This window comes from Macrotis lagotis, chromosome X (assembly GCF_037893015.1).
Source record: "Macrotis lagotis isolate mMagLag1 chromosome X, bilby.v1.9.chrom.fasta, whole genome shotgun sequence".
In the NCBI taxonomy this organism is placed as follows: Eukaryota; Metazoa; Chordata; class Mammalia; order Peramelemorphia; family Peramelidae; genus Macrotis; species Macrotis lagotis.
Window position 1 is genome coordinate 704,172,270 of NC_133666.1, and position 27,686 is coordinate 704,199,955.

The window sequence follows — 27,686 nt, forward strand, 5'->3', positions numbered from 1 at the left end:
TTGCAGGAATATCTTTTTTTTCAAATCTGTTTTCTCCTTCTAAAAGAAATGAATAATAAATAAACCTACAAATGACTACACACCTTTATGATGTTAAGCTCTTCCCTCCATTGGCAGAATGTAAACTGATTTACATTCTGTTTCCCCAGGCAAAGAAAAGCCTTGAAACTTAAATGGGCAGAATAAATCATTTCAAAATATCATTAATTCATATTTGAAAGAGGATTTTATTTACAAAGAGCTTCATATACATTCACATTGAATCCCTGAAACAAACAGATGACACAGGCAAGACTAGCATTCTCTTTACATTCACAATTTGACCCATGAGTTCAGAATGGCTCAGAGTGAAATGACTTAACCTAAATATCAGCAGCTGAAACAGAACTCAAACCTTGTGACTGGGCATGCTCTGTCCACAGTACCAGAGAAATAGTCTCTTCTTTGAAACCTGCTGCTTCACCTTCATTTTCAATGTCTGCACTTTTCATCTTTTCTTCATAAAAACCATGCCACTGGCTAACAAATAGTAAACATTTCTATTATTTCCTAATCTAGCTTATCTATAAGCATAACCTAATTATGGTTGCAATATTATTTGTGTTGCTGCAATATCAGCCATCACATGATGAATGCCAGTACTATTTTTGTGTATTTACCTGAGGTACAAGACATTTTGTTCTTGCTCATTACTTTTTGGGTAGTCAGTACATCTTTCTTTGTTTTTTAAATTATTTCTTAATGCCTCTGTCCACTAAAAGAAACAAAATTATATTCCTTGCAATAAAAACAACTTAAAAAATGCATGTATAAAGGAACCTGAGTCCCTCATCCTTTTTTAATAAAGTGGACAACATGCTTCCCTACTAGTCCTTTTGTAGCCTTTCCCAGTTTGTGGTTCACAAAACCCTCAGAGATTCTGGATTTTGATCCATGGTATTTGTGCTAAAAATTTATATCAGTGAGCCATAAATAATGTCTCAGTTTTTTTTATAATGTTATTTTCCCTTTCAGATAACAAGCATGTATATGTTTCTACCATAATAGGGTTCTTTCTGCAGTGATTTCAAAGCATTACAATCAGTAATAGAATACTTTTGGAGATCATATACTCCGATTCATAAGTGCGACATATGCTTTGGACTGGACGTACAAGAGGAGTCTCTATTGAAATGTAAATTGTCACTGTCATTCACAGAACCTCCTTATTTTAACCTTTCTTTCACTTACATGACTATTTGTCTCCTAAGGAATTGTTTGGCAGATTAGCCATTCAGTAGAGTTTTTAAGGAGATGAATTGCCAGTAGTAGAAAAATGAAACACAAATCTGAAGAAATTCTATCCTAACAAAGGTGATTTTAAAAATAAATATGTTTTCACTAGATTGTTTGCTGCTAAGGGGGGAGGAAGGGTGGAAAAAAGAATATAACATAAATAAGCAACTGAATGAATGTTGAAAAACTTTTGTATCATGTACTGGGAACATAAAATATAAAAAAATAAATGTTGTCTAAAACCAACAACAAAATAGTAAGTACACTTGATCTTCATGTGCACTTTAATTTAACATATTATTTTTCATAGTAACCAGAAATTGAGTTTATTGATTGATCAAGGATGTGAAAACAAAACATTTCTGACCCTTAGAAAGAGAGATCTACTTGAAAAGAGTTGTTTTCAAATGGAAATATATTTAGTTCCACAAAGAAATGAGGAAATACATGGAGTGAGTATAATAGCAGCTTAAAAGGTGAGCAAAATTGGGGAGGAAAGGACAGACATCAAAATTCCCACCCCATGCAGTTGTGGTCCTTTTCGCAATGTTTTGTTTAAAAATTGAAATGCAGTTTGAAGCACAATGAATGGCCTGCTGGCCCTTGAGTCAGGAAGACCCAAATTCCAATCTCATGATTAAAGACCTTTGTTAGCCTCAGTTTCTTCATCTGTAAAGTGGTTACAACAATAGCAACTAGCTTCAGGGTTATTATGGGGATCCAATGAGATAATACTTATTAAGTACTTGGCCCATGGTAGCTGCTACGTAAAAGCTAGCTAATTGGATAGAGACTCATCTTCTCAAGTTCAACTACAGCTTCAGACATGTAATAGTTGTGAGATCCTGAGCAAGTCACTTAACCCTTTCAATGAACTCATCTGTAAAATAAGCTGGAAATGGAAATGGCAAATTATTCCAATATCTTTGCCAAGAAAATCCTAAATGGGGTCACAGAGCATAAGAAATGATCGCAAAATGATTCAGCAATGGGGTGGCTAGGTGGCATAGTGGATAAAGCACCGGCCCTGGAGTCAGGAGTACCTGGGTTCAAATCCAGACACTTAATGATTACCTAGTTGTGTGGCCTTGGGCAAGCCACTTAACCCTGTTTGCCTTGCAAAAATCTAAAAAAAAAAAAAAAGATTCAACAATATCAAAAAATCTGTGCAATTATCATTATTATTATCATTTTGATGTCTGTCCTTTCCTCCCCAATTTTGCTCACCTTTTAAGCTGCTATTATACTCACTCCATGTATTTCCTCATTTCTTTGTGGAACTAAATATATTTCCATTTGAAAACAACTCTTTTCAAGTAGATCAGCTATGAATGAGGTTCATGAAGTTGTTTCTTCTCAAACCATTTCCATACTTCTAGATTAGACTATGAGCTGAATGAAAGCAGGGACTGGCCTTTGCCTTCCTTTGTATGGTCAGGGATTAGCATAGAGGCAAGAATATAGACACAACTTCACCAATTTTTACAGATTGATGGACTGACTTGGCCCAGGGCTGACACCAACCCCAGGCAACCCCAGGTTCTACCTCAATCTCTGCATTTTGTTCTCTCTACCTGATGTCAAGGGCAGATTCAGTCACATTTCTGTCTCCTTCTTACACCCAATCACCTTTAAGCAATCCTGTCAGGTTCTAATCCAGGTAGAATCTGACCAGATCCAACACTGAAGATCACAGAGGCTTTGGTCTAGGTTCCTGAAGAGTCTCCCACATGGGATCCCTGGGAATCTCTACCACTCAGCTTCCAAAACCAAGGTAGGGGTCATTTATATGAACCCAACCATTGATTTTCCAAGAATGGGACAGAGATCAGGACTCAGGGTGATGATTTATGCAAAATTAAGCCTTGGATGATTTCCAAGTATGGCAGCAGCCTTCACTCCTCTGCAAGGGTGGTGAATGAGAGAGAAAAATCATAAAACTAGGTTGCCTGGTTCCCCTACAAATTTAGGTTCACAACATGTCAGTTGGGTCTTCTGGTGACAAGATAATCCCTTGACTTCTCCCTAGCTGACTTTATTTTCAGATTATTTCATTCCACTTCCTTCTCTCCAAATACTGCCATTGTCATTGTCTAGGCAGGCACCCATCACCTCACACTTGAGGTATTTAAGATCCTGCTTACTGGTATGGCTACCTCAGCCTTCAAGTTCATCTGACCATGGGGCCATCTACTCAACAAGCAAAGGATCAAATATAAAATCTTCCCTCCTATTTCACTTCATAATTACTATGATCCAATGGTAGTGGCTCCCTTTCTGCTCTGTGAACAGGATACTTGACCTCATGATTTAGTCTTTTCTTTCTCTCTGTTGCCCAAAATACTAGTCCTGGCTCTCCTGAAGCCCCAGCCCTTTCCAGTCTTCCTTAACATTAGGGCTATTCCATTTCTTGAGCACCTCTAATTTGTCCTGCCCATAGTGGGTATCCACATAATTGTTGCCATGTCATCTGACCCTCAGACTGTGAGCTCCCTGAGAAGAGGGGAAGGTTCTTATCTTTCTCTATGTCCCCAAAGTTTGGGGCCTAGCATGTAACAGACAGTAAATGTTTCTTGACCTGAAAGATCTAAGATCTAAGAAAGAGTTCCATATCTTCAAATATCAAATAACTTCTTACAGAATTATACATTGATCCTTTCAAGGGAGTAGAAAGACAATTCCCTCATTTTACAAAAAAAGGAAATTAGTTAAGGGACTGGCCCAGGAAGCTACTGCTAAAAAAAATCTGACAAAGAATTTCTTTTTTTTCCCTTTTTTTGTAAGTTTTTGCAAGGCAAATGGGGTTAAGTGGCTTGCCCAAGACCACACAGCTAGGTAATTATTAAATGTCTGAGACCGGATTTGAACCCAGGTACTCCTGACTTCAAGGCCGGTGCTTTATCCACTACGCCACCTAGCTGCCCCCTGACAAAGAATTTCAAGGAAGATTTGCCTACCTCAAAATCTAGTACTTGCTCCCCCACAACTCATAGAGGCCTCTGGTAATCATGGCTCCCTTAAACCTACTTTCACCTCACTCACCTGGACAGAGGTTCCTCAGGCCTTCTTGCCCCAGCATCCATGCTGCTTCATTTTGCTCAAAATAAGAGGTCACATCTTCTCTGGGAACTGGAAGCCCTGGCCATGAGGAATCAGTTAGGGAAGAGCTTGGAGAGAAATTTGTAATTTAGCTCTCTTTAAGGAAAGGGCTGTGGATACAGAGCTGCTCCATTTTGAAAATCACTCCATTATGTTCAGATGTGTATTTGTACTCCCTACAGGTACCGATAATGCAAGAAGAGCTCGGACTCACTAAGCTTATATACATATCATGTATAAGCTTAATATTCCACACTGATTTCACCTTTGACCTGAAGCTATGGAGAGCTTCAGAAGCAACCAAGGACATTCTCATTCCTATCACACAATGGAAAGGTCCTTTAAAGGATATCCGGATAATAGGAAGCCCCTGCCCCTTAAGACACAGGAGACAGAATTATTCTCTTTCTAATAAATGTTAAATGCTTTAAACAGAGTCCATTAGGAAATGGAAACACAGAATTATGACAGCAAATGTCCTTACCCACAGAGAGCAGGTTCTGGGCATTCTCCAACATGACCTCTTTGTACAACTCCTTCTGAGGATGGTCCAAGAGGCCCCATTCCTCCTGGGTGAAGTCAACAGCCACATCCTTAAATGTCACCATTTCCTAAATTATCAAAAGTAATAGAACACAGAGCTGAAGGACATTTCAAAATTCATCAAGTCTAACCCTCATTAATTTATAGGAGGAAATAGAGGCCCAGAGTGGGATGTGCCCAAAGGTCATACCATTTATGAACTGTAAATGCCTTAGTTTTTCTCAGTCAATATCATGATCCAAAATTTATCAAAAGGAATAATAATGAATCATACTATTCACCTTCACTGAAAGAATTGATTGTTTAAATACACATTGAAGCATAATATTTTTCACTTTCTTTCATTTTTTTATGAGTCTTCTTGAAAAACTGAAGAATATGGAAAGTGTGCTCCATGATTGCACAAGTATACCCTAAACCAGGTTACCATATCAGAAAAGGGAGGAAGGTAGGGAGAAGGAAGGAGTAAAAGACAGAATCTGAAACTCACAACATTAAAAATTGTTTTAAAATATTGTTGTAACATACTGGGGGGGGTAAAGGAAAACATTAAATTTTTAGAAAACTAAAATCTAATCTATGATCTATTTGTAATCCATATTGTACCTTTCATTTCCTTTATTCTATTATTTTACTTCTGAATAATAGGGAAATTTATTGCACTGATCTACTTTTTTTGAGATTCCCAAGAATTTTGAAATTGTTTTGTTTCTCTAGTCTGCCACCAGTCACTCTTCTTCATTGTATAAAATACATAGCATGGAATCTCATTAAATGAAGGCAAGTCTTTTTCAGAAGATTAATTGATCTCTAATAGATTCCCTAAATCATAGCCATCAGAATCTACTCTAGACATCCCCCAGCAATATGGCATTATGTATTCCAAACCTCCTTTGAAGGAGCATCTCAGACATCTCATTATTCACGTGGCTCTACTTCTCTGGGACTTCTGACTTCTCTGCCATGCACCTGAAGTGGAAACTCATCCTAAACCCTTTTCTGAGTGTGTTCTTCGGCTAAATTGTCAGTGGCATGAGGCAAAGCAAAGAAAAATTCTGGAATCTTCCATGACAAAGTCTCCCAAAGACAAAAAAAGGGAGAATAGAGTGGGAATGACAAGACACAAAAGAGAAGGACAAGCTAGAAGAAGAGAAGCAAAAAACAAGAATACTAAAAAAAAAATCTGTCAAGTATTGAAGAAAACAAACTGGATGAACTCAAAGGCTTCTCAGAAAACCTTGACTAGGTAATCTGAACACAATCATCAAGGGAATAAAGAATTAGAATTTTGACCATAGAAAATGAAATGCTAATAGAAAAAGTTACAGATCACCTACAGAAAAAAAAAAACTTTAGAGTTGCAAATTCCAGGAGGCATAATGGTTAAAATTTAACCATTGTTAACTGAAGAAATTAGCCTGGTCCTCCTCTGTTTCCACCAATTGTCTTTCCCAGTTGTGACAGTGAGAGGGAGATTATCCATGGACAGCAGGTCTGGTTATCTCTCTAAGAGCCCCAAATACTTTCCTGAACTTAGGACATTTTGGAATGGGAGAAATCCTAGGTTTTGTATGTCTATAACATATCTGATTAATAACAAACTCTCAAGTCAGGGGGGAGACACTAGTCCTGCTGCTAATGGGATCTGACATGGAAGAGAATCATCAAGTAATCAATGGTACCTCCATGAACTCCTGTCTAACCTAACTGGTTGGCCCCCAAAAGTTTAGGACTCCTTTCTCTTTTTGCTTTTGGGAGAACTTTCTGGAATGGTTACTAACTACCAAATGAACTTAGTGCATCAACTTCATGTGTAATTTAAATTTCATTTGTTTTAATTCTAAAATGCATTTATTCAGATTCTCTCTTATTAATGATACTCAAGGTCATGGTTGGATGGCACTCACCAGGGGTACAGGTTCAGGGCTCCCAGGGTCCATTCCCTCCAGGCTCCCTGTTTGGGCAAGGCTTTGATTCTCTGCAGGCTGAACTGGGCAGGGAGAAGGATCTAGGAGGCTGAGAGGCTTTTCCATTCTCTTCCTAGGCAGGAAGCTGGCCTATAGGGGATGAACAGAGAGTGAGATTCCACTTGAAAGGAGGGAAGTCATTTCAAGGCCTGGATTGGATTTGACTGGATGGATGTTTCATATAAACATATTGCAGAGATGGGGGGGTGTCTGAGGGTGTTCACCTTTTTATCTAAGTTATCTTGAGTTTATAATATTAATATCCCCTGGAAAAAAACATTTTTTCTACCAATAAAAAAGGAGTGAGGCAAGAGAGGGTCAGGTTTAGATATGAAGACTGTACAGGAAGACTCTCCCTCCCTTCTGTGCCCTAACCATCCTTCTACAGTGAACCATGAGGAAGAAGGGGCTTTGTAATCCTAGATAGAATGAGATCAATCAGAATCTCTAAGGCTTATTGGTCAGAACTTTCCCTCCCAGCATCTCCTCTCCCCAACTAACACACACAACTGGAGGATGAGGTCAGGGAAGCAGGAGTTCCCCTATGGGGAGGGGGTGAGAGGGAGAGTCTGGGAGGCAAGACAGTATAACCTAGCTTAAGCTAGGGAGTTCAGGGATATTGGATAGGGCCAGAAGGACTCCAGGTGGACAGTGGGGCTGGGAAAGTAACATGACTATTCCCAAAGATCCAGGAAAACTGCCGGGACCCCCTGAGGCTTGGAAAGTGGGGCAGATGAGTCAGTGGCTGGGATGGGAACCAGACCAAGAAACAGGCACAGATAAGGTAGGGGCAAGCAGGAGCTCTTTCCAGGGAGAAAGGATTGAAAGTAGGACACCTGTTGAAATTTGGGGAATATATGACACAATAGTAAATCTGGGATGTGGGGGGTAGCCCAGATGAGTGAGCAGTGATTGGGAATCATGCAAAGAGGTAGAGATGGGGAACTGCTCCATTATGAAGGCTATAGGGGGAAGTGTGCTCCTGCAAGATCCCCAGAAGAGCTGGCAGAAGCTAAGAAGTGTTTGGGGCAGGAGAGGGAGGGCTTGGCTAAGACCAACCCAGGACCTACTGGATCTCAGCTCCAAGGGAAGAGGACAAATGGGTCTCAGATTAAGCCCACTTGGCCACAGTTTGGACCAGGTTGGTTCAGAATGAATGAAAATAGGAAGAATTTCTGTTTGAGTCAGAAAGCCTGAGGCTCTTCCCCTCCCAGCACTGGTGGATTTATTTTTGACTATGCAAGAGGTCCAAGGCCATTATCTGTCTGATTGCATTCTATGTAGGATTCCAAAGCCCCTTCTTATTCAGGGTTCACTGTAGAAGGATGGTCAGGCTCTTACTCTCCAACAAAGTTTTTTCTTCTTTTTTAGAAATGATCTTTCTTGGCCTCCCCTCACCTCTCACTTATGTTCTAACCTTAATGACTAAATGGGCTTTCCCTCAATCAAACTGTAACCTGGGAAAGACCTAGTTTTAAATGGCCCAGGCCCCCCACTGCATGCAGAGCCATCCCCAGTTCTCCTGACGGCATATCTGGCCAATAGATCCAGATGGCTCCAAAGAAGGGGAGATTGGAGAATTTGCACTGCCCTCCCCTCATTTAAATCCAATTCGCTGGCCTGCCACGGCATCACCTGCCTGCTACCCTTCACAAGCCCTGCCTTTCCTAGGTGGTGTCCAGCTGTTTCTGTCAGGTCCAATTCTTCTGGACCCCATTGGGAATTTCTCATGAAAAATGATCTTAGAGTTTGGCTACCAACAGATGAAGTAAGAATGGCCCATTTTTTTTCACTTAGGTTCACAGTCATCAAGCCCAAAAGGGAGCCCAAAGAACTGAGCTCAAAGAAAGCCTCCTTCTTCTAGAGTGGCCTATAAACTGCAGGGGGAGGTGGGATCAGGAGTTGTGGTTTGAGTCTCTACAACTATATAAAAAGGTCAGCCAAGCTATCTGACTGCCTCTACCAAGGATCCTGACAATTCTGGCAACAAGATCAAATAAGGGAAAATGTAGAAGGTGCCTCAGGTGGCCCAGAGGAGGTTCCTAGAGCCAGCCCCAAGCCCCTAACCAAACTTCTACCCCTCACTCCCCTCCTCCTCTTCTTCTTCTCTGTCCCAGGGACACTGGACTGACCAGGACCCCCCCTCAACTGCCCCGGCCTTTCCAAGGGCTCCACCCCCAGACTCCTGGGCTTCCTCCAAGATTCAGATAATTCAAACCCTGACAGCTTCCCAGTCTTGAACCTGTAGAGCCTTCCCCCTTGGGGGATCTGCCCCCTCCCCTGTCTGTGTAGGGCTGGCTTGGCCCCAGCTCTGGAAGGAGGGAGGCCTGAGGACAGGCCACAGCACACTAGGCGCTACCTGGGGGCAGGCCCTGCTCCTTCGTGGCCAATACACAGTGCTGGCGCACAGTAGGGTCTTTCTATATCCTTACTGACAGGACCTGAGAATCGGGCAAGGAGAGGGCTGCAGAGGGATCTGGGGGAACCTGAGGCAGGAGGTCCCCAGTGGGCGGCCCTGTCCAAGGACGGCAGAGACAGGATCCCTGGAGACCAGACACTAGGGAGGGAAGTGCCCGTGCTGGAGGGGGCGACGCCGGGGGACAGGGGGCCCTGGTGGCCGTGCCAGTGACCCAGCTGGAACCCCAGCAGCAGGGCGCAGGGCAGAGGGCTCCTCCATGTGCCTGGCAGGGGCCGGGGCTAGGGGTGGGGGTCGGGCCAGAGGCCTGCACTCACCTGGGCTGGGGGGCTGGGGCTCCCCGGGGCCATTCCCTCTGGCTCCAGGCTCCCTGCTTGGGGCAGATCTGGGTCCTCTGCAGCCTGTGCTGGGGAGGGGGTTCACAGAGGGCCAGGGGGGGCCCTAAGAGGGAGGGACCTGTCAGGCCCCCATCCCCGGCCCCTTGCCCGCCCCCATGGGCCCCCCCGGGTGGGTCCGAGCCCCCCACTGCTCCTCTGGCCTCCCTGCAGCCCCCTCCCCACGGGCCCGAGCGGCCTCTGGGAGGGTCATGGGGGGCTCCTGGCGGGGGCCCGGGCCTGGGCCCCACAACTCGGGGGACGGGCCCCCCCGGGCCGTGGCCAAAGTCCGAAGTTGGGAAAGTGGGAGCCAAGGGCAAGCGCGGGCGGGGGCGCCCTGCGGGGCGGCGGGGGCAGCGGCCTACCTGGGGCTGCAAGCACAGGCGGCCGGAAGCTCCCAGAGTTCCCCGGGCCGCGGCCAGCCCGGGGGCGGAGCCCGCCCCCCTCACCTGCAGGGCCTCGCCCAATGGCCTGAAGCCGCTTCCGCCCCAGACCCCGCCCCCTCCCCCGCCCCGCCCCCTCTGAGCGGAGGACACTGAGGTTCGGGAGGGGCTCCCCTTGCCCTGAGCCCGGCTCTCCGGGGCAGGGTCCGAGCTGCAAGGAGGAGGCCCAGGCCCAGAGCCTCTTGCTCAGCCAGAGTGCACGTGGAGGGGGGCCCTGCCTGGGGGGAGGCCGCCGACTAATGGGGGGACAGTCTCTGACCCCTGCCCAAGTTGGGGGCATTTGAATGCAGCCTCCTCATAGGCCTTTCTCTTGTTTTGGGGGGCCCCAGACCCAGATACACACGTCGAGACAGGTGCCCTGCCATTGTCTCACCCACAGGCCTGCAGCAGCTCACCACCATCCTAGGGCACCGAGGTGGTCGGTCATTCCAGTGTTCTGTATCTTCCAGAAAATGGATGAGGCCGGTGTCTCAACCTCCCAGGATCAGTGAAGAGAGAAACGTTAGAGGGGACCCCAGTAAGTGAGCCCCGGCTAGCCTCTGTATAGTGACTGTAGTCCGTGGGGTTAGCGCCCGCATCAGAAATGAAGTCTGTCGTCACCTGGCCTGCTCCCCAAACTCCCTGGCCCTGTTCCGGAGAAAAGGCAGTTGTGGTCAGAGGAAGGCAGCACCCTTTGCACACTGACCTCTCTGGGCTCTGATAAAGACAGAAATTGGAAGGAAAGACTCGGGACTGTGATAAAGGGTGGATGCCATTTGTCAACCTGGGGATCCTGCTTAAGGGGCAAAAGACAGGACTCTCAGGGTTCAGCTTGGATTGGAGCTTGGGGCTTAGGAGGGGGGAGAGGCTGTGGCCAGGAGAAGATACCCAGAATCATCTTGTCCCAAGGGGTAGGACTGGAGGGGGAGTCACCAGGGACAGCATGGCATGGAGAGAGACCAAGGCAGGAAAGACTCACCAAGAGGCTTCCCAGGACCATCACAGAGTGATGTGAAACGTTAAGTGCAAGGTCCTGGAGAACAGCAACAGCTTTTGTTACTTAGCAGCAATCAGAAGGGTCAGAAATTCTCAGGAGAGAAAATGCCAACCAAAAGAAAAGGCTTATGATGAGAAAACATTACTATAGATTTTGAAGGACCTGGGAGGCAAGGTTTGCCAGCACAGGTCTGAAGGAGCAGACACTGGGAAGGCCACACCTTCAGAAAAGGTCAAGGGACGGTCCTTATGTTTTCTGACCGGCAACTCCAGGAAACATGCCAGGAACAGGACAGAGCTCTGTATACAATATCTGTGGATCTGACCAAGACCTTTGATTCCATCAGCTGTGAGGGTTTATGGAAAATTTTGTCAAAATATGGTTGCCAGGAGAAATTCATCAGTATTGTCCTTTAGTCTCCCATGGCTTGCAGGCTTACATTCTAGATAGTAGATGATACTCTCAAGATTTCTAGGTCACCCTGGAGTGAAACAAGGCAATGTCCTTCTTCCCATGATGTTTTCAGCCATGTTATCACATACTTTCATTGAGGAAGAACATGGCCTCGAAGTCAGCTACTGCCTTGATGGAAATTCTTCAACTTGAAAAGGCAAGAAGCCAAGACCAAAGTGAAGGGAGTGCTGGTGCATGGTCTTCTGTCTGCAGAAGATTGTGCCTTCATTGACCAGAACTGTCAGTTGAATACAATGTCCTTTAAAAACCTGCTTCCATTGGTTAATAACTCCTCAATGGAGGAGCTAAACCCTAATCATTAATAAATATCCTTCAGTGATCAATGTTGGAAGGGATATGGGAAATCTGAGGCAGTAATACATTGATGGTGCTGTGAACTCATCCAACCTTTCTGGAAAACAATTTGGAATTATAACCAAAAGGCAACAAAAATGTGCATCCCCTTTAATCCAGCAATACCACTACTGGGTCTATACCCTGAAGAGATAACAAAAAAGCAAAAACATCACTTGCACAAAAATATTTATAGCAGCCCTGTTTGTGGTAGCAAAAAATTGGAAATTAAGTGAATGTCCTTCAATTGGGGAATGGCTTAACAAAATGTTGTATATGTATGTGACGGAACACCATTGTTCTGTCAGAAAGCAGAAGGGATAGGAATTCAGGGAAGCCTGGAAGGATCTGCATGAACTGATCCTGAGGGAGATGAGTAGAACCTGAAAAACATTGTACATCCTAACAGCAACATAGGGGTGATGACCAACCTTGATGGACTTGCTCATTCCATCAGTGCAACAATCAGGCACAATTTTGGAATATCTGTGATGGAGAATGCCATCTGTATCCAGAGAAAAAATTGTGAAGTTTGAACAAAGACTATTACATTTTGCTCTCTCTTATACTTTATTTTTTCTTCCATAAGGACATGACTCCTCTCTCTCACATCCAGCTTAGCTCAATGTATACCATGGAAACAATGTAAAGACTAACAGACTGCCTTCTGTAGGGGGTGGGGAGAGGGAAGCAAGATTAGAGGATAAATTGTAAAATTCAAAAGAAATAAAATCTTTTTTTTTTTTAGGTTTTTGCAAGGCAAACGGGATTAAGTGGCTTGCCCAAGGCCACACAGCTAGGTAATTATTAAGTGTCTGAGACCAGATTTGAACCCAGATACTCATGACTCCAGGGCCAGTGCTTTATCCACTGTACCACCTAGCTACCCCAAGCCTTGTCTTTTGTAAGGTACATTGTGAAACACTCATATGCCTCCCCATTAACCATGTGGTCATCAGTCTTTGCTTGAGGACCTTCAAGGAGAGGAAAGGAAGCTGATTATTCCAGAGGCCACATTGCACTTCTCCATAGTCTTAATCCTTATGGAGGTCAAACCAGCTTCTGCAATGTTCATTGAACTCCTAATTATGCCCTCTTGTCTAAGTGTGTTTTCAAAAATCTTTCAAATACTTGAAGATGACAATCTTATCACCTCAATGCATTCTCTTCTAGAGAAAAATCTCCAACTCCTTCCACCAGTTCTTTTTACACTTCTATGGTCTCCCACCACTGGGGTCCTTGTCTTCTGGACACAGTATCCAAAGCTTTTCCAAAATGGGATGCCCTAGCCTGTTCTGTTCAGGCTTGAACCCAGGAAGAGTATTGCAGAGAACATGGGGAAGACATTGAGGGAGAGAAGGGTTGAACAGACTTCATCCTAGCAGAGGATGTGCCACTGAAAGAATGAAAGAATCCAAGACTTGTCTACATTCTTCCTAGAAAACTGGTGTACCAGACAGTTCTGCTATGGAGAGGGGAGGCAGAAAGGATAATGACAAGAAGTTTTTTTTAAAGATCTGTTGGGATCAAGAAAAGAAAGATAGGACAGAACTATTGCTCTAAAAGACCATCAGGTCAGGGAGGTGAGGTTATGATATGCAGATGAATTGGATTGGAATGAGGTGGGACCATGCAAGGTCACCAGCCTCACCTTCTCCTCCAGAGCCATTTGCATCCAGTGGTCATTTAAGAATCAAGACAAGGGGTGACAAGGTGGTACAGTAGATAGAGCACCAGCCCTGGAGTCAGGAGGACCTGAGTTCAAATCAGTCCTCAGACAATAATTTTTTTTTTAGGCTTTTGCAAGGCAGTGGGGTTAAGTGGCTTGCCCAAGGCCACACAGCTAGGTAATTATTTGTCTGAGGGTGGATTTGAACTCAGGTATTCCTGACTCCATGGCTTTTATCCACTGTACCAACTAGCTGCCCCCACTTAATAACGACCTAGTTTTGTGACACACACACACACACAATCAAGAATCAGGACAACTGGAGATGGTCCTGCATGTGAGGGAAAAACTGACTAACTCAATTCTTTCACTGCCTTTCCATCCATGCAGGGGTAGCACTAGGGTTGAGTGTACTGTAGGAAATGGGATTTCTCCCTAGATCCCTTCTGACTCTGGAGTCCACATTCTTTCCACCATATTAGGTGACTTATATGGTGAAAACAGTATCAAGGGGTCTGGGGATCAGCTGATTGACTAAGGAGCCATTGACAAAAACAAAGGTTGATTAGCCTGGAAAGAAGGGAGGAGGCTGTGGAGCTCAAATATCTGGAAAGTTGTTGTTACTGGGAGAGGCTTTCTGGGTTCTGCTCAACCCCAGGGAGCAGGACCAGGAATGACTTTGGAGTGGTACAGAGTGACTCTTATAGGCTTAGGTCAGGGGCTGCCTCAAGGGAGACTAGAGTCAGATTAGATGTGGCTGTGGTCTTTTAATGACAGCTTTATGGATTATGTAACCTAATTGGCCACCTCAATTTTATGGCCTTCTCTGAAATTACTTTAAATACTTCTTCATTTAGACCTTGGATACCTTTAATGAGTTGTCCACCCATGGGTTTCCAAGAGAGGTCTTAAAGAATAACACTTCATGGATAAACTAACTTTTATGTTAGTTGATTTTTAATCTAAGAAAACCAGGGGGAGCTAGGTGGTGTAGGGATAGAGCACTGACCTTCACATCAGGAAGTTGGGAGTTTCAATCTGGCCTCAATCAACGAACACTTACTAGCTGTGTGACCTTGGACAGGTCACTTAACTCTGATTGCTTTGAACCCAGGGCCAGGTTCATGAATCATATCTGACCAAGGGACCCAGATGGTTCTGGAAGAGAAAGTGAGGCTGATGACTTAGCACCTTCTCCCATTATTCATATTCAATTCATGTGTTTGTCATGGTATCCCTGCTGTTCTAGTTTTCTTTGAGGAGAACATCATTATCATCACCAAAACTATGGTTAACATATAACATTTCATAACAAAGAAACAAGAGTTTCTATTTAATTGCCTTTGGGTTTTTCATCAGAAAAATTTATGAAAAATACATGATCTAAACATGCTTCTAGAATTCTAGAATCTTGGGAGAACAAGAGGCAAGAGAATGAGTTAAGAGGCCAACTAAAAAAGATCCTGATACTTGGGAAGGGTCATCTATGTTTGCCATCTACATGTCCACCATGTGCTTTGCCAAAGTACTTAGAACTTGAAGGACTTCCATTTCATTTTATTCCATTTCCATCCTAGGGATATGATTCAATTGATCAGAGATTCTGATGTTTGGAGAACATTCTCCATCCTATGCATAAGATTACTGTGATTTCTTCCTTTAAAAATTGGAGGCAGCTAGGTGGCCCAGTGGATAGAACACTGGCCCTAGGGTCAGGAGGGACGTGATTCAAATCTGGCCTCCAACACTTAATAATTGCCTTGCAATTATTAAAGATACTTACATGAACTTACAAAAACTAAAGTGAATAGAACTAGGAAAATGTTGGACAGTCAGAGCAACATAGTATGATAAACAACATGGCATAGCTATTCTCAGCAATACAATAACCCAAGACTCATCCAAAGGACTGATGAAGATGTGATAAATGGTCCAGAATAATAAAACTTAGCCTGCTGTGGTTGAAGAGCTTGAATTAACATCTTCACAGAAGAGACAATTCCCCCAGTGAGAAAGCCCTGAATTGGGACAATGTCCAACCTTATACAGGAAGGCTTGTGTTTCCATGCCCTTTGAATCCTGATAGGTCCTCTTCATTAGGGGCACAACCTAAAAGTTATCCCCCAGCTCCATGATACCCCTTAACACATTTACCTCACCCTGGTCAAGGGAGGCATAGTATGGGGTGGCAGAGCCAAGATGGTGACAAGAACAGATCCTGTCTTAGGCGCTCTCTCATAAAAATCATAAGCTAAGGATTCTAACTAAACTTTTGAGAGACAGAACCCACAGAGGGACCCAGTGAGGCAGTTCTCCTACTCAAGGTAACCTGGAAAAGAGCAGAAAGGCTCTGCTCCCTGCCTCCCGGAGGCAGCCCCAGGGCGCTGGGAGCCACTGCTCACAGCAGCAGGGGAGTCTCCTGAGCTACACCCTGGGAAGCACCGAGCACAAATTGGGGGAACAGCAGAGGACCTCTGCCAGAGTGAGCATGTGAAGCCCAGCCCTCAGGGCACACAGTGAGCAATGTGGTCTTTCAGCAGTCCAGATCCAGGAACTGAAGCAGGTGGAGCCCATAAGCAGGAGCCTCCAGAGCTCTGTCCTCTGCCCCTGGAATAGGACTTTGGGGCTCTGACCACATAGAACAGCAGGGCCCCCCCACCTCAGCCCCATGGCAGTGGGGGGTGCATATGATCATTCACAGACCAGGAGGGAGGACAGAGCCTCACACACTGAGACTCTTGTAGGAGTATCCCAAAAGCTCAGGAAGCACCCCCAAAACAGGCTTAGGTTGGGAAAATGAGCAAGCTGAGAAAAAAGAGGCACACCATTGAGAAACACATTATCTATGATCCCAAGAAGGATCAAAATACTCAGTCTGAAGATGAGGAAGCACAAGCTCCTGCATCTAAAGACTCCAAGAAAAACAGAAATTGGGCTCAGGCTATGACAGAGTTCAAAAAAGACTTTGAAAATTAAATGAGGAAGTTACAAGAAAAACTGGGAAAAGAAAGGAGAGATGCAGGAAAAACATGAAAATGAAGTCAGCAGCCTAATCAAGGAAATCCAAAAAAATCCAGAAGCATGCTAAAAACCAGCTTAGGTCAAATGGATAAAACAGTTCAAAAAGTTATTGAGGAGAAGAATGCTTTAAAAAAGCAAAATGGGCCAGATGGAAAAAGAGATAAGAAAACTCAGGGAGATTGATGAATTTACAAGAAACCAGGATTCATTACTTCAAAACCAAAAAAAATGAAAAATTAGAAGAAAATGTGAAACATCTCTCTTATTGAAAAAAAACACTGATATGGAAAACAGACTTAGGAAAGATAATTTAAAATTTATTGGAATACCTGAAAGTCATGATCAGGAAAAGAACCTTGACATCATTTTCAAAGAATTACTACAGGAAAATTGCCCTGATATTCTAGAAGCAGAGGGCAAAATAGAAATGGAGAGAATCCACCAAGCCCCCCCCGAGAAAGAGATCCCAAAAAACCAACCCCCAGGAATTATAGCCAAGTTCCAGAACTCCCAAGTCAAAGAGAAAATATTACAAGCAGCCAGAAGGACACAGTTCAAATATCATGGAGCTGCAGTCAGGATCACACAGGACTTAGCAGTAACTGCATTAAAAGCTCATAGCACTTGGAATATAATATACCGGAAGGCAAAAGAGCTTGGAATGCAACCGAGAATCAACTACCCAGAGCAAGGCTGAATGTCCTCTTCCAGGGAAAAAGATGGACTTTCAATGAACCAGAGGAATTTCAAATGTTCCTATTGGAATGGCAGAACTGAACAGAAGGTTTGATCTTCAGATACAGGACTCAGTTGAAGCATAGAGAGTGGAGGAGAAGGGGAAAATATAAGGGACTTGATGATGATGAACTGCATGTATTCCTGCATAGAAAAATGACACTGATAATACTCATATGAACCTTCTCAGTTAATAGAGCAGGTAGAGGGAGCTTTTATAGTTGAAGCACAGGAGAAAGCTGAATTTGAAGATAAAATATGGTGTGAAAATGGAGTCAATAGAAAAAGAGGGAAATGTAATGGGAGAAAGAAAAAGGAGAGGGGGGATAGGCCAAGATATCTTATATAAGTTTTTTTCTTTATTACAATGAAAATATAGAAGTAGGTTTCCATGACCACCAAAACTAAAATCTTTCACTAGAGGTTGATGAAAATACACTTCTCTGCACATAATTCCTTATATAAAGTATTAATTCTGTTAAGTATTTTTTCTAATGTTAAATATGAAATAATCCATAAATTTCAGTACACAAATAAAAATTGGTAATTTGCAAAAAAAAAGGAGGCATGGTATGCTGATGAACCTCAATAACCACATGGGGAGCCTATACTAATATGCATGGACCTCAATAAGCAAGTTCACTTTCAAAGGTCAGACACCCTAGGGCAACTTCGGACTCATTCAATTTTTGACCTTCCCCTGGTTAAGGTGACTTCAGGTCCAGTAAGAAGACCTCCCAGTTCAGGGATTGGTCAGGGTCCTCTTTTTGTCTCAACTCCACATTGTTATACAAGTTGCTGTCTTTTCAACCTAATTAACAAACAGAAACTCTACCCTTTGTTCTGGTAGATACCTCTGAGATCTTTAAACTAACAGTCTCCTCTTACACTCCATGGAAACCAAACACCCTATAATTTCTCACAAAGCATATTATCTGCCTCCAGAGAAAGAAGTGGTATTATTTAAATACAGTCTGAAGGATACTATTTTTCACTTTCTTATGAGTCTTCTTTCAGTATGACTAATATGGAAATGTTTCCCATGATTGCTCCTCTACAATCTATATTTGACTGTTTACTGTCTCAGGAAAGTGTGGAAGGATAAACTTGGAACTCTAAACTTTAAAGAAAATGTTTAAAAATTTTAAATTAAAATTTAATAAAATTTAAATTTAAATAAAATTTAAATTTAAATAAAAAAAGTTTTAATATCATTGGGAAAAAATGAAATTATTTTATTAAAAAAATTTTAAATCTAATTTTAGATCTATTTGCAATCCACATTTTACTTTTCTTCAACTTGAAAAGTCTAGAAGCCAAGACCAAAGTGGAGAAGTATTAGTGCATGCTCTGTTTACACATAACTGTGCCCTCAATGTAGCTTCCAAAGCTGAGTTGTGGCAAAGTATGGATTAATACTTTGTCACTTGTGTTCACTTTGGTTTAAGGAAAAACCAGGTGTTCCATCAGTTTTGAGTTCTGTGGACAGGTTCACTTACCTGCAATATCCTTTCCATTGAGGTACACATTGACAGTGAGGCACAATGGAATTGCCAGAGCTAGCTCAGCATTTGGGAAATCCCAATAGAGTGAGAGAGAACAGGTACCAACCTCAAGGTTTAAAGAGCCATTGTGTTGACTTCATTGCTATAAGCCTGTGAAACCTGGACAGTCTACCAGTACCATGTGAGGAAACTGAATCGCTTCCATTTAAATTGTCTTAGGAAGATTCTGAAGATCACCTGGCAGAAGATAACAGACACAGGTCTTCTTTCAAGCTAAACTGCAGAGCATTCTAACATTACTACAGAGAGGGCAATTACGGTGGACTGGGAATATTTTTTAGAATGCCAGACAAATAAATTATCAAAAGGACAAGTCTATAGAGAACTCCCACAGAGCAAGCACTCACAAGACTGTCAGAAGTAATACTGAGGGGCAGCTAGGTGGTGCAGTGGATAAAGCACTGGCCCTGGAGTCAGGAGTACCTGGGTTCAAATCAGGTCTCAGACACTTGATGATTACCTAGCTGTGTGGCCTTGGGTGAGCCACTTAACCTCATTTGCCTTGCAAAAAAACTAAAAAAAAAAGTGATACTGAGACACCTGGAAGGTCTCATCAAAGACCTTTAGAATTGATCCTACAGCATGGGAGACACTGGTGCAGGACTGTCCAGCATGGCATGCCCTCATCAGTGACGGTGCTGCCTTCAATGAGGAAGGTAGAATGGAAGCAGCTCAAAGGAAATGTGACATATGTAAGTTTAGAGTACCTACACCAAGTGTTCACATGGACTATTTGTGCCTGACCTGTGGTAGAGGATTCAAGCTCATATTGGTCACATCAGCCAGTTGGACACACTGTCATTTGTCTCAAACATGGTTATGTCATTTTGATCTTCTAAAATGAAGGACTAGAATCACCCAACTCCTCTGTTAAAATAGGTAGTGGAGGCTAAGGGAATAGAAAACAAACAGAACTGAAAGGCAAGATTTGAAGACAACTAAAGGTTCAAAGGGCTCTGAGAAGAACAGTTAGGATTGGAATTAGGGGTGGGGTGGTGGGGGTAACCTGAACATAGACTTAAAGGAAATAAAAAAAAAGAGAATTGGTCAGGACTTCGGTACCTTTTAAGCTTAAGCTCCAATTGAAAGAATTCACAGATTACCATCAAGAAAGACCAAGGCTACAAATTCCAGGAGGGAGGAGAAATATTGGTTAAATTTTATAATGCAATACAGAAACAATAAGTCCTACCAATGCAATGGAAATAATGAAAAAGTATCCCCAGTCTATGAAGAGGGAATGGAAAGATGTGTTCCACATACCATTGTAAGCTAAGATGCAGTCCAAGGTGACTTATCCTGTGAGAAGATAATATTAACTTGCCTGGGTCCTTATTCTGCCCCTAGTCATGGTTCTCTGAATCTCAATTTAGTTCAGAATTGATCTAGTCTGTAAAGGGTCCATTGTAAAAATCCTACTCTGGTAATTACGGTTCTACACTTGCCTCAAGGAATCAGTTCACCTTGAGGGATGCATGTGTCAAGATAACTATAATTTTTAAATTGATCAATGTGATCTATGTAATGAATTCACTAATAACTTAATTTCTAGAGAACCTTTCTCCAGGAAAGTCTGGCTTGGGAGAAAGAAAAAATAAAGCTGTCTGGAGTAATTCGTTAATAACCTTGACAAGTCTGCATTCTTTCCATGACCTGTGCTTGCTTGCATATGAAGTGAATCAGAAAACTATGTAAGCTGTTGTTCTCTATACAATGTAAGCTCAAGACCAAACAATCAAATTAACCATGCCCATAGATTCAGAGGATACTTTTATCCTAGTATTTTGGTGAGCTTGTCCTGAGAAAAGCACTCAAGCCCCCAAAATGATTGTGATTTCCCTTCCCATATATATATGTAAAATAACTTTAGCAATATGGAGCAATCTAGATTTACGGGTACCATCTCAGATTCCTGTACCTCACAAAGCCATGCTGTGCCATCCTATGAATCCACTTTCTAAATTAATGAGAATTTAAGACTATTAACAATGGACTGTTTCAGTTGTTTTTTAATAAACATTTTAAAATAAAACTTACTTCAATTATCAAGAATGTTTTTTCTTCCTCCCATCTCCTCTCACTCGTTCTTCTACTACCCTGAATAAAGAAAACCAAAACAAGGGCAATAGACACAAGTCAAGCAAATCTGCCACATTGGTGATGCCCAAATACAATCTTCATTCTGAATTTTTAGTGTATCCTCTGATGTGGACAGCATTCTATATCCTTGCTCCTTTGGAACCAGGATTGGTCAGAGTTGTTGAAAATTCATAAGGCTTTCAAAAATGGTTTATTTTAATAATTTTGTTCTTGGACAACCTGTTCTCCTGGTTCTTATTTTGCACTGCATTCATTCATAAGCCTTTCTTGGTTTTTCTGAAACCATCTTTTATCACCATCTATCTGTAAAATGTGTTTAGCCATGCAAACTGGTGACTACTACTTTAGTTTCCAGATCTTTCCCATTACAAAAAAGGTACTATAATTTTGTCTAAATTTATATGAATTACAGACATATCTATTAAGCTTTTTATTCATTTTCTGATCCCTTGTGGGGAGTAGTCCTGCTGACTAAAAGGACACACATCATAGAATCCCTTTAGAGACACAATCCCCAGAAATATGGGACTTTCAAACTTTCCTTTTGAACTAACTGGGGGGGAAAAAATTTCATCTTCAATTTCAGGACTCAGGTGAAGCAGAGAGTAGGCAGGAAGGGCAAATTATGAGGAATTCAATGTTGTTGAACTGAGTGTACTCTTTCCAGGGAGGAAGATACTGATAACTTTTATGAGCCTTATCATTTATTAAAGCAGTTAGAAGGTGCATATATAGATAAGGCACAGGAGAGAGCTGAATATGAAGGTATATGTAAAGGTGGAGTCAATTGATGAAATAGGAATGAATGTTCTGGGGAGAAAGAGAAAGGAGTGAAGAAAAAGCTTTTGTGATAGGGTGGAAGGGGTAAGATGAGGGGAAATGAGTAAACCTACATGACCATCAAATATAGCTCAGAGAGGAAATAACCCAATAGGGAATAGTAATCTATCATACTATATAGAAGAAAAAAGAGGAAAGGGATGGGAGAAAGGGAACTGAGGACAGAAGGGGTGTAGGTAATAGAAAGGAGGGAAGATCTTGGGCAAGTATAGTAGTCAGGTACAACCTACTTTTGAGGAGGGATAGGGTAAAAGGAAAGAGGGAATAGAATGGGAGTAGGACAGAATAAAATGAAGGGAAATACAATTGACAATTTGAACTGGGGGGGGGGGGTACTGAAGCAACTTTTCTGATGGACTTAGGATAATGGTAAAAAACGCAATCCATTCCAGAGACAGAGTCAATGGTAATCTGAACACACAGTGAATTAAGTACACTTGCTTTTTCTCTCACTTTATTTTTCTGAGGTTTCTCTACTTGGTTGGGGATGAGGGAGACCTGGTATTATGATTACTCCCTCACTTCCTAAAGCCTGGAAATGACTCCAGAGTGTAACCTTTCCTGTTAATTCTCATCTGCTGGAAGTTGGCAAAGGGACTTCTCTCATCTCAAAATGTCTCTTTTAGGTGGGATTTTTATGCTGGTTACTGCAGTCCTTATCCTTAAGAGATCAAACCTCAGGTTTCCTTCTTCAGGCAGAGGGTTTTTTTTTTTATTTTCTTTTTATTTAAGGCAATGAGGTTAAGTGACTTGCCCAAGGTCACACAGCTAGGCAATTATTAAATGTCAGACTGGATTTGAACTCAGATCCTCCTGACTCCAGGGCCAGTGCTCTATCCACTGTGCCACCTAGCTGCCTCCAAAGGCAGAGGTTTTGAGGGGTTTTTTTTTAGCTATTTCAGTTCATATTGGAAGGTTTTGGGAGCAGTGCCATCTTTAGGGCCCAGGGCCTACACTGGCTTCCTATATCATGTCATTTAACAAGATCAAGGTCATGGAATTCCATACCTGTCCCTGAAACCTCCAGAATTAACACTATATTAAAACTCACATTAAACAAGTAGCATATGTAGTCTTTGGGTTCTAGGATATTTCCTCCTGCTCTCTTCCTCTCCTCTTTGAAAGACTGGGCAGAGGAAACATCTTTTTGATTTTCAAACATGGGGGCTGATAGCCCAGAATCACAGACTGAGTTCCAATTATCTTAGTTATCTACTCCAGCTCCTAACTAAACAATAATCCCTTCTATGTCTGAACCATGTTGTCTGCTAGTCTCTGCTTGGGGACCTCCAAGGAAGGGGAAGCCTCTTACTTCCAGAGGCACCACTGTACTTCTCCATAGACCTAACCCTAATGAAATGAAAATTGTCCCTCAACTACTAGTTGTGTCAACTTGGACTTGTCTAAGTCTTTTTACAAATAAGGCTTCAAACACTTGGGGATGACCATCTTATCCCTGCTCAATATCTTCTCTTCTGGACATATTCCTCTGGAAATATTCTTGAATTATTTTCTATTACTCCAGGAAAAAGGAAATGAACAGTAACTTTGAAAAAAATCCATTGTTGTATTAGAGTTCAGTTTCTTATAAAATGTGGTTCTTAATTCCAAAGTAGAATCTCATACAGCTAATAGGGGAATGAATAAGACCAACTATAAAATCTGGGTTCTATCACATTTCCAGAGAAGCAAATACCTGTATGAGATCAGACTTCTTTGAAATGGACAATTTCTTTCATTCATTCATTCATTCATTTCCTCCTGTTTACTTTTCCCTTTATGCCTTTTAGCTCTGTCTCCTTACTGAAATTTAGCCCTAGATCAGCAACCTCATCTGCCAAAAGAAAGGCATATCCCATGGAGCACATTAATAAAGCTTCTTCAGGATGTTTCCTTTGTTGTAAAATAAGAAGTGATCTCTGGCTGCAGGCCTTCCCACATAGAGTCCACAGTAAGGTTTATAGCCTGAGTGACTTTTCTGTTAAGATGCTCTGTCCTGCATTTGAATGACTTTCCTCATTAGATTTCTATCAGGGAGGTGATAGGATGATAAGCACATGAATTAGATTTGAGTGAGGGGAGGCTGTGCTAAGTCTCACTTGCTCCTCCAGTCATCTGGGTCCAGAGGCAGATATAGATCAGGAAGACTGGAGATGGCCCTGGATATGAGACAGTCTGGGTGAAGTGGAGTACCCAAGGTCATATAACAGGTAGTAAGTGTCCCTCCTGACTTCAGGGTCAGAGATCTAACCCTTGATTCTAGAGGAGAAAGTGAGGCTGGTGAAGCCCCCCCCCCAATTCAAATCCAACTGTGCTTGTCATGTTGCCACCTCCCTGATGTCTTGATCTTCTTCCAGAACCAAGGACAAACATCATTATCATCATCAAGATGTCCCTCTAGCATGAATTCTCAGATGAACATTAAGGGCTGACTTTTGCCTGAAGGCTTTACCACACTGATTACATTCATAAGGTTTCTCCCCAGTGTGGATTCTCTCATGTTCAAGAAGATTAGCCTTGCGAATAAAAGTCTTTCCACACTGATTGCATTCATAAGGTTTCTCCCCAGTGTGGATTTTCTCATGTTCCAGAAGATTGGCCTTGCGAAGGAAATTCTTTCCACACTGATTACATTCATAAGGCTTCTCTCCAGTGTGGATTTTCTGATGCAACGGAAGGTAAGAGCTTGTCGTGAAAATCTTTCCACACTGATTACATTCATAGGGTTTCTCCCCAGTGTGGATTTTCTCATGTTCCAGAAGATTGGCTTTGCGAATGAAAGTCTTTCCACACTGATTACATTCATTAGGTTTCTCCCCAGTGTGGATTTTCTCATGTTCCAGAAGATTGGCTTTGCGAAGGAAAGTCTTTCCACATTGATTACATCCATAAGGTTTCTCTCCAGTGTGGATTTTCTGATGTAATGGAAGATAAGAACTAGTTGTGAAAGTCTTTCCACACTGATTACATTCATAAGGTTTTTCCCCGGTGTGGGATCTCTGATGTTGAGTAAGTTGAAACTTGTGAATGAATGTTTTTCCACACTGATTACATTCATAAGGTTTCTCTCCAGTGTGGATTTTCAGATGTAATGGAAGATAAGAGCTTGTTGTGAAAGTCTTTCCACACTGATTACATTCATAAGGTTTCTTCCCAGTGTGGGATCTCTGATGTTGAGTAAGTTGAAACTTGTGAATAAATGTTTTTCCACACTGATTACATTCATAAGGTTTCTCTCCAGTGTGGACTCTCTTATGTTCAACAAATCTGGACTTATATGTGAAAGTTTTTCCACATTGATTACATTCATAAGGTCTCTCCCCAGTGTGGATCCACTGATGACAAACAAGATTGCTATTATTTGTAAAAGTCTTCCCACAGTGATTGTATATGCAAGGTTTCTCTCCAGTATGGATTCTCTCGTGTTCAGCAAGATGTGCCTTCTGATTGAAAGTCTTTCCACATTGATTACATTCATAAGATCTCTCCCTAGTGTGAATTCTCTGTTGTATAATCCAGTTATAAGGACCATCATTCACAAATTTTTGTTTTTGAGTTTCTTCCCAGGAAAGACTTATCTCTGCAGGGATCTCTTTTATTTCAAGTTTGATCTCTCCTACAAAAAGAAACAAATATAAAGATACCTAAACAGTCTCATATACTCACATATATAATTATAAATTCTTCCCTCCATTTGGCAGAAATGAAAAGTCATTTATATTGTTAACTCAGGCAAGGAGAATTATTCAAACTTAAAAGGGCAGAATCAATCAACTGAATATACAAGCTCAGGTGCGGCTAGGTGGTGCAGTAGAAAGAGCACCAGCCCTGGAGTCAGGAATACCTGAGTTCAAATTCAGCCTCAGACACTTAATAATTGCCTAGCTGAGTGAACTTGGACAAGTCACTTAACCCCATTTGCCTTGGCAAAAAAAACTAAAAAAAATATGCACTCACAGATGAAGGATGATTTTGTTTATAAAGAGCTTCATACACAACCACAGTACATGCCCCCCAGAAAGCTGTGACACAGGGAGGGCTGGCAGTCTCATTACAGTCACAGTTCAGAGCATGAACTCAGAATGGATCAGATTAACTTGACCTAAATGGCAGCAGATGAATCAGAACTCTGATCTTGTGACTGGACTCTAATCTTGTTACTATCCACAGTAACAGAGAAATTGTTTCTATTTCAAATCTTGCTGCTTCACCTTTATTTCCAGTGTCTGAACTTTCCATCTTTTCTTCATAAAACCTATGCCATTTGATGCACAAATACTAGAAGGCTCCTTGTGCTATAATGATATTTTTCTTTCAGACAAGGAGCTTGTGTCTGTTTCTACCATAGTAGGATTCTTTCTGCAGTGATTCCAAACCATCACAATCAGAGATGGAATGCTTTTGGGGAACATGCCATGATGACAGATCTGCTTCTGATCAAATACAAATTGTTTACAGACTTTCAGGATGATTCTTTATGTGTAAATTCTCATGGACCTTCCTTATTGGAACCTATTTTCCACTGATATGACTATTTGTCTCCTGGACAGGTTCTCAAAAGAATGGTTTGGCAATGTAGACTAGTCACTCAGCAAACTTTCTGGGTGGCTGGATTGCCAGCAGGTCAAAAATGAAATGTAAGTATGAAAAAATTCTATCCTTCACAAGGTGATTTTAAAAATAAACATTGTAAAGAAACAGCAACAAGAAATATGTATAATTGGGTTTCAATCCTTTTTAAACTTTAATATACTACTTATCATGAGTTCATACTAAAATAAACCTTTTATGGAATAACCAGCAATTCATTGTATTGACTGGTTAAGAAGATAACAAACAAAAACATGCATTTCCATCCCTCAGCAAATGAGTTTAACTAGCGCTTCCATTTTTCACTCCACACATGCGTGGTCCTTTACATAGTGTTCTGTTTAAAAACCAAAGTGTAGCTGCAAGCACAGTGAATAATATGCTGGACCCTGAGTAGAAAAGACCAATCCCATGGTCATAGAGTTCTGTTTGCCTCAGTTTCTTCATCTGTAAAATAGGCTCTCATTTGATCATGTGGCCATCTACTCAACAAGCAAAGGATCAAATATGAAATCTTCTCTAAGGCTGCTAAAGCAATCCCTTTCCTATTTTTCCAGGCTTTTTAAATCCATAATACTACAATGTAGTTCCAGGGTCTCCTTTGTGTTCCACCTCCTGACTCAGCCCTTTCCAGGCCTCCTATCTCTAGGGCCTTCAGGGCTCTTGAGCTGCTCCAATCTGTTCTGTCAATAGAGGGTTTCTACATAGCATTTCAGATTGTCCTCTGCCTTTCCAGACTGGGTTCCCAGAAAGCAGAAGGCCCTTTCCTCTTTGTCCCCAGTGCTTAGGCTTAGCATGCATCAGACACTTAATGCTATTGTGTAGCCTGACCTCTTTTACCATTTTCAAGAAAGATCATGCCCACAAATTCTAAATAATAACATCTTATAAGATCAAAGATTGATCCATTCAAGGAAGCTCAAAGACCAGGGAGTCCAACTCTCTCATTTTACAGTTGAGGAAACTGAGGTTCACTGATTCAGGGACTGGCCCAGGAAACTACTGCTAACATATCTGACTAAGAATTCCAAGACAAAAAAACCTGAAATCAACTACTTGCTCCCCCTCAATACATAAAAGTCTCTTGTAATCCCAGCTCTCTTCTACCTGCTTTCACCTCACTTACCTGGACAGAGGTTCCTCAGGTCTCCTTGTTCCAGCATCCATGGTGCTCCCTTTTCCTCAAAATAAGAGATCACATCATCCCTGGGAACTGGAAACCCTGGCCATGAGGAATAGTTAGGGAAGAGCTGGGAGGGAAACTTG

General features: G+C 42.1%; 2 protein-coding genes across 3 annotated transcripts in view; both read right to left on the reverse strand.

The window, feature by feature from the left end:
- The window catches only part of LOC141499677 (uncharacterized), a 74,309-nt gene that overhangs the window by 1,901 nt on the left and 44,722 nt on the right, over positions 1-27,686 (reverse strand). Inside the window, 2 exon segments of the mRNA XM_074202325.1 lie at positions 24,247-25,446; positions 27,547-27,642. Of these exon segments, the coding sequence (XP_074058426.1) occupies positions 24,247-25,446; positions 27,547-27,642 (1,296 nt within the window).
- LOC141497188 (zinc finger protein 74-like) lies at positions 46-9,985 on the reverse strand. 2 transcript variants are annotated; one of them, XM_074199837.1, is made up of 5 exons: positions 9,618-9,985; positions 6,825-6,974; positions 4,859-4,985; positions 4,318-4,413; positions 46-519 (listed from the first exon to the last, which is right to left on the reverse strand). In XM_074199837.1, the coding sequence occupies exons 1-5, from the start codon at positions 9,648-9,650 to the stop codon at positions 488-490; spliced, it is 438 nt and encodes a 145-aa protein (XP_074055938.1). In that variant the 5' UTR covers positions 9,651-9,985; the 3' UTR covers positions 46-487. The 2 variants fall into 2 exon arrangements, with proteins under 2 accessions (XP_074055938.1, XP_074055939.1); XM_074199838.1 differs by having other exon boundaries at positions 46-3,178; positions 9,618-9,981.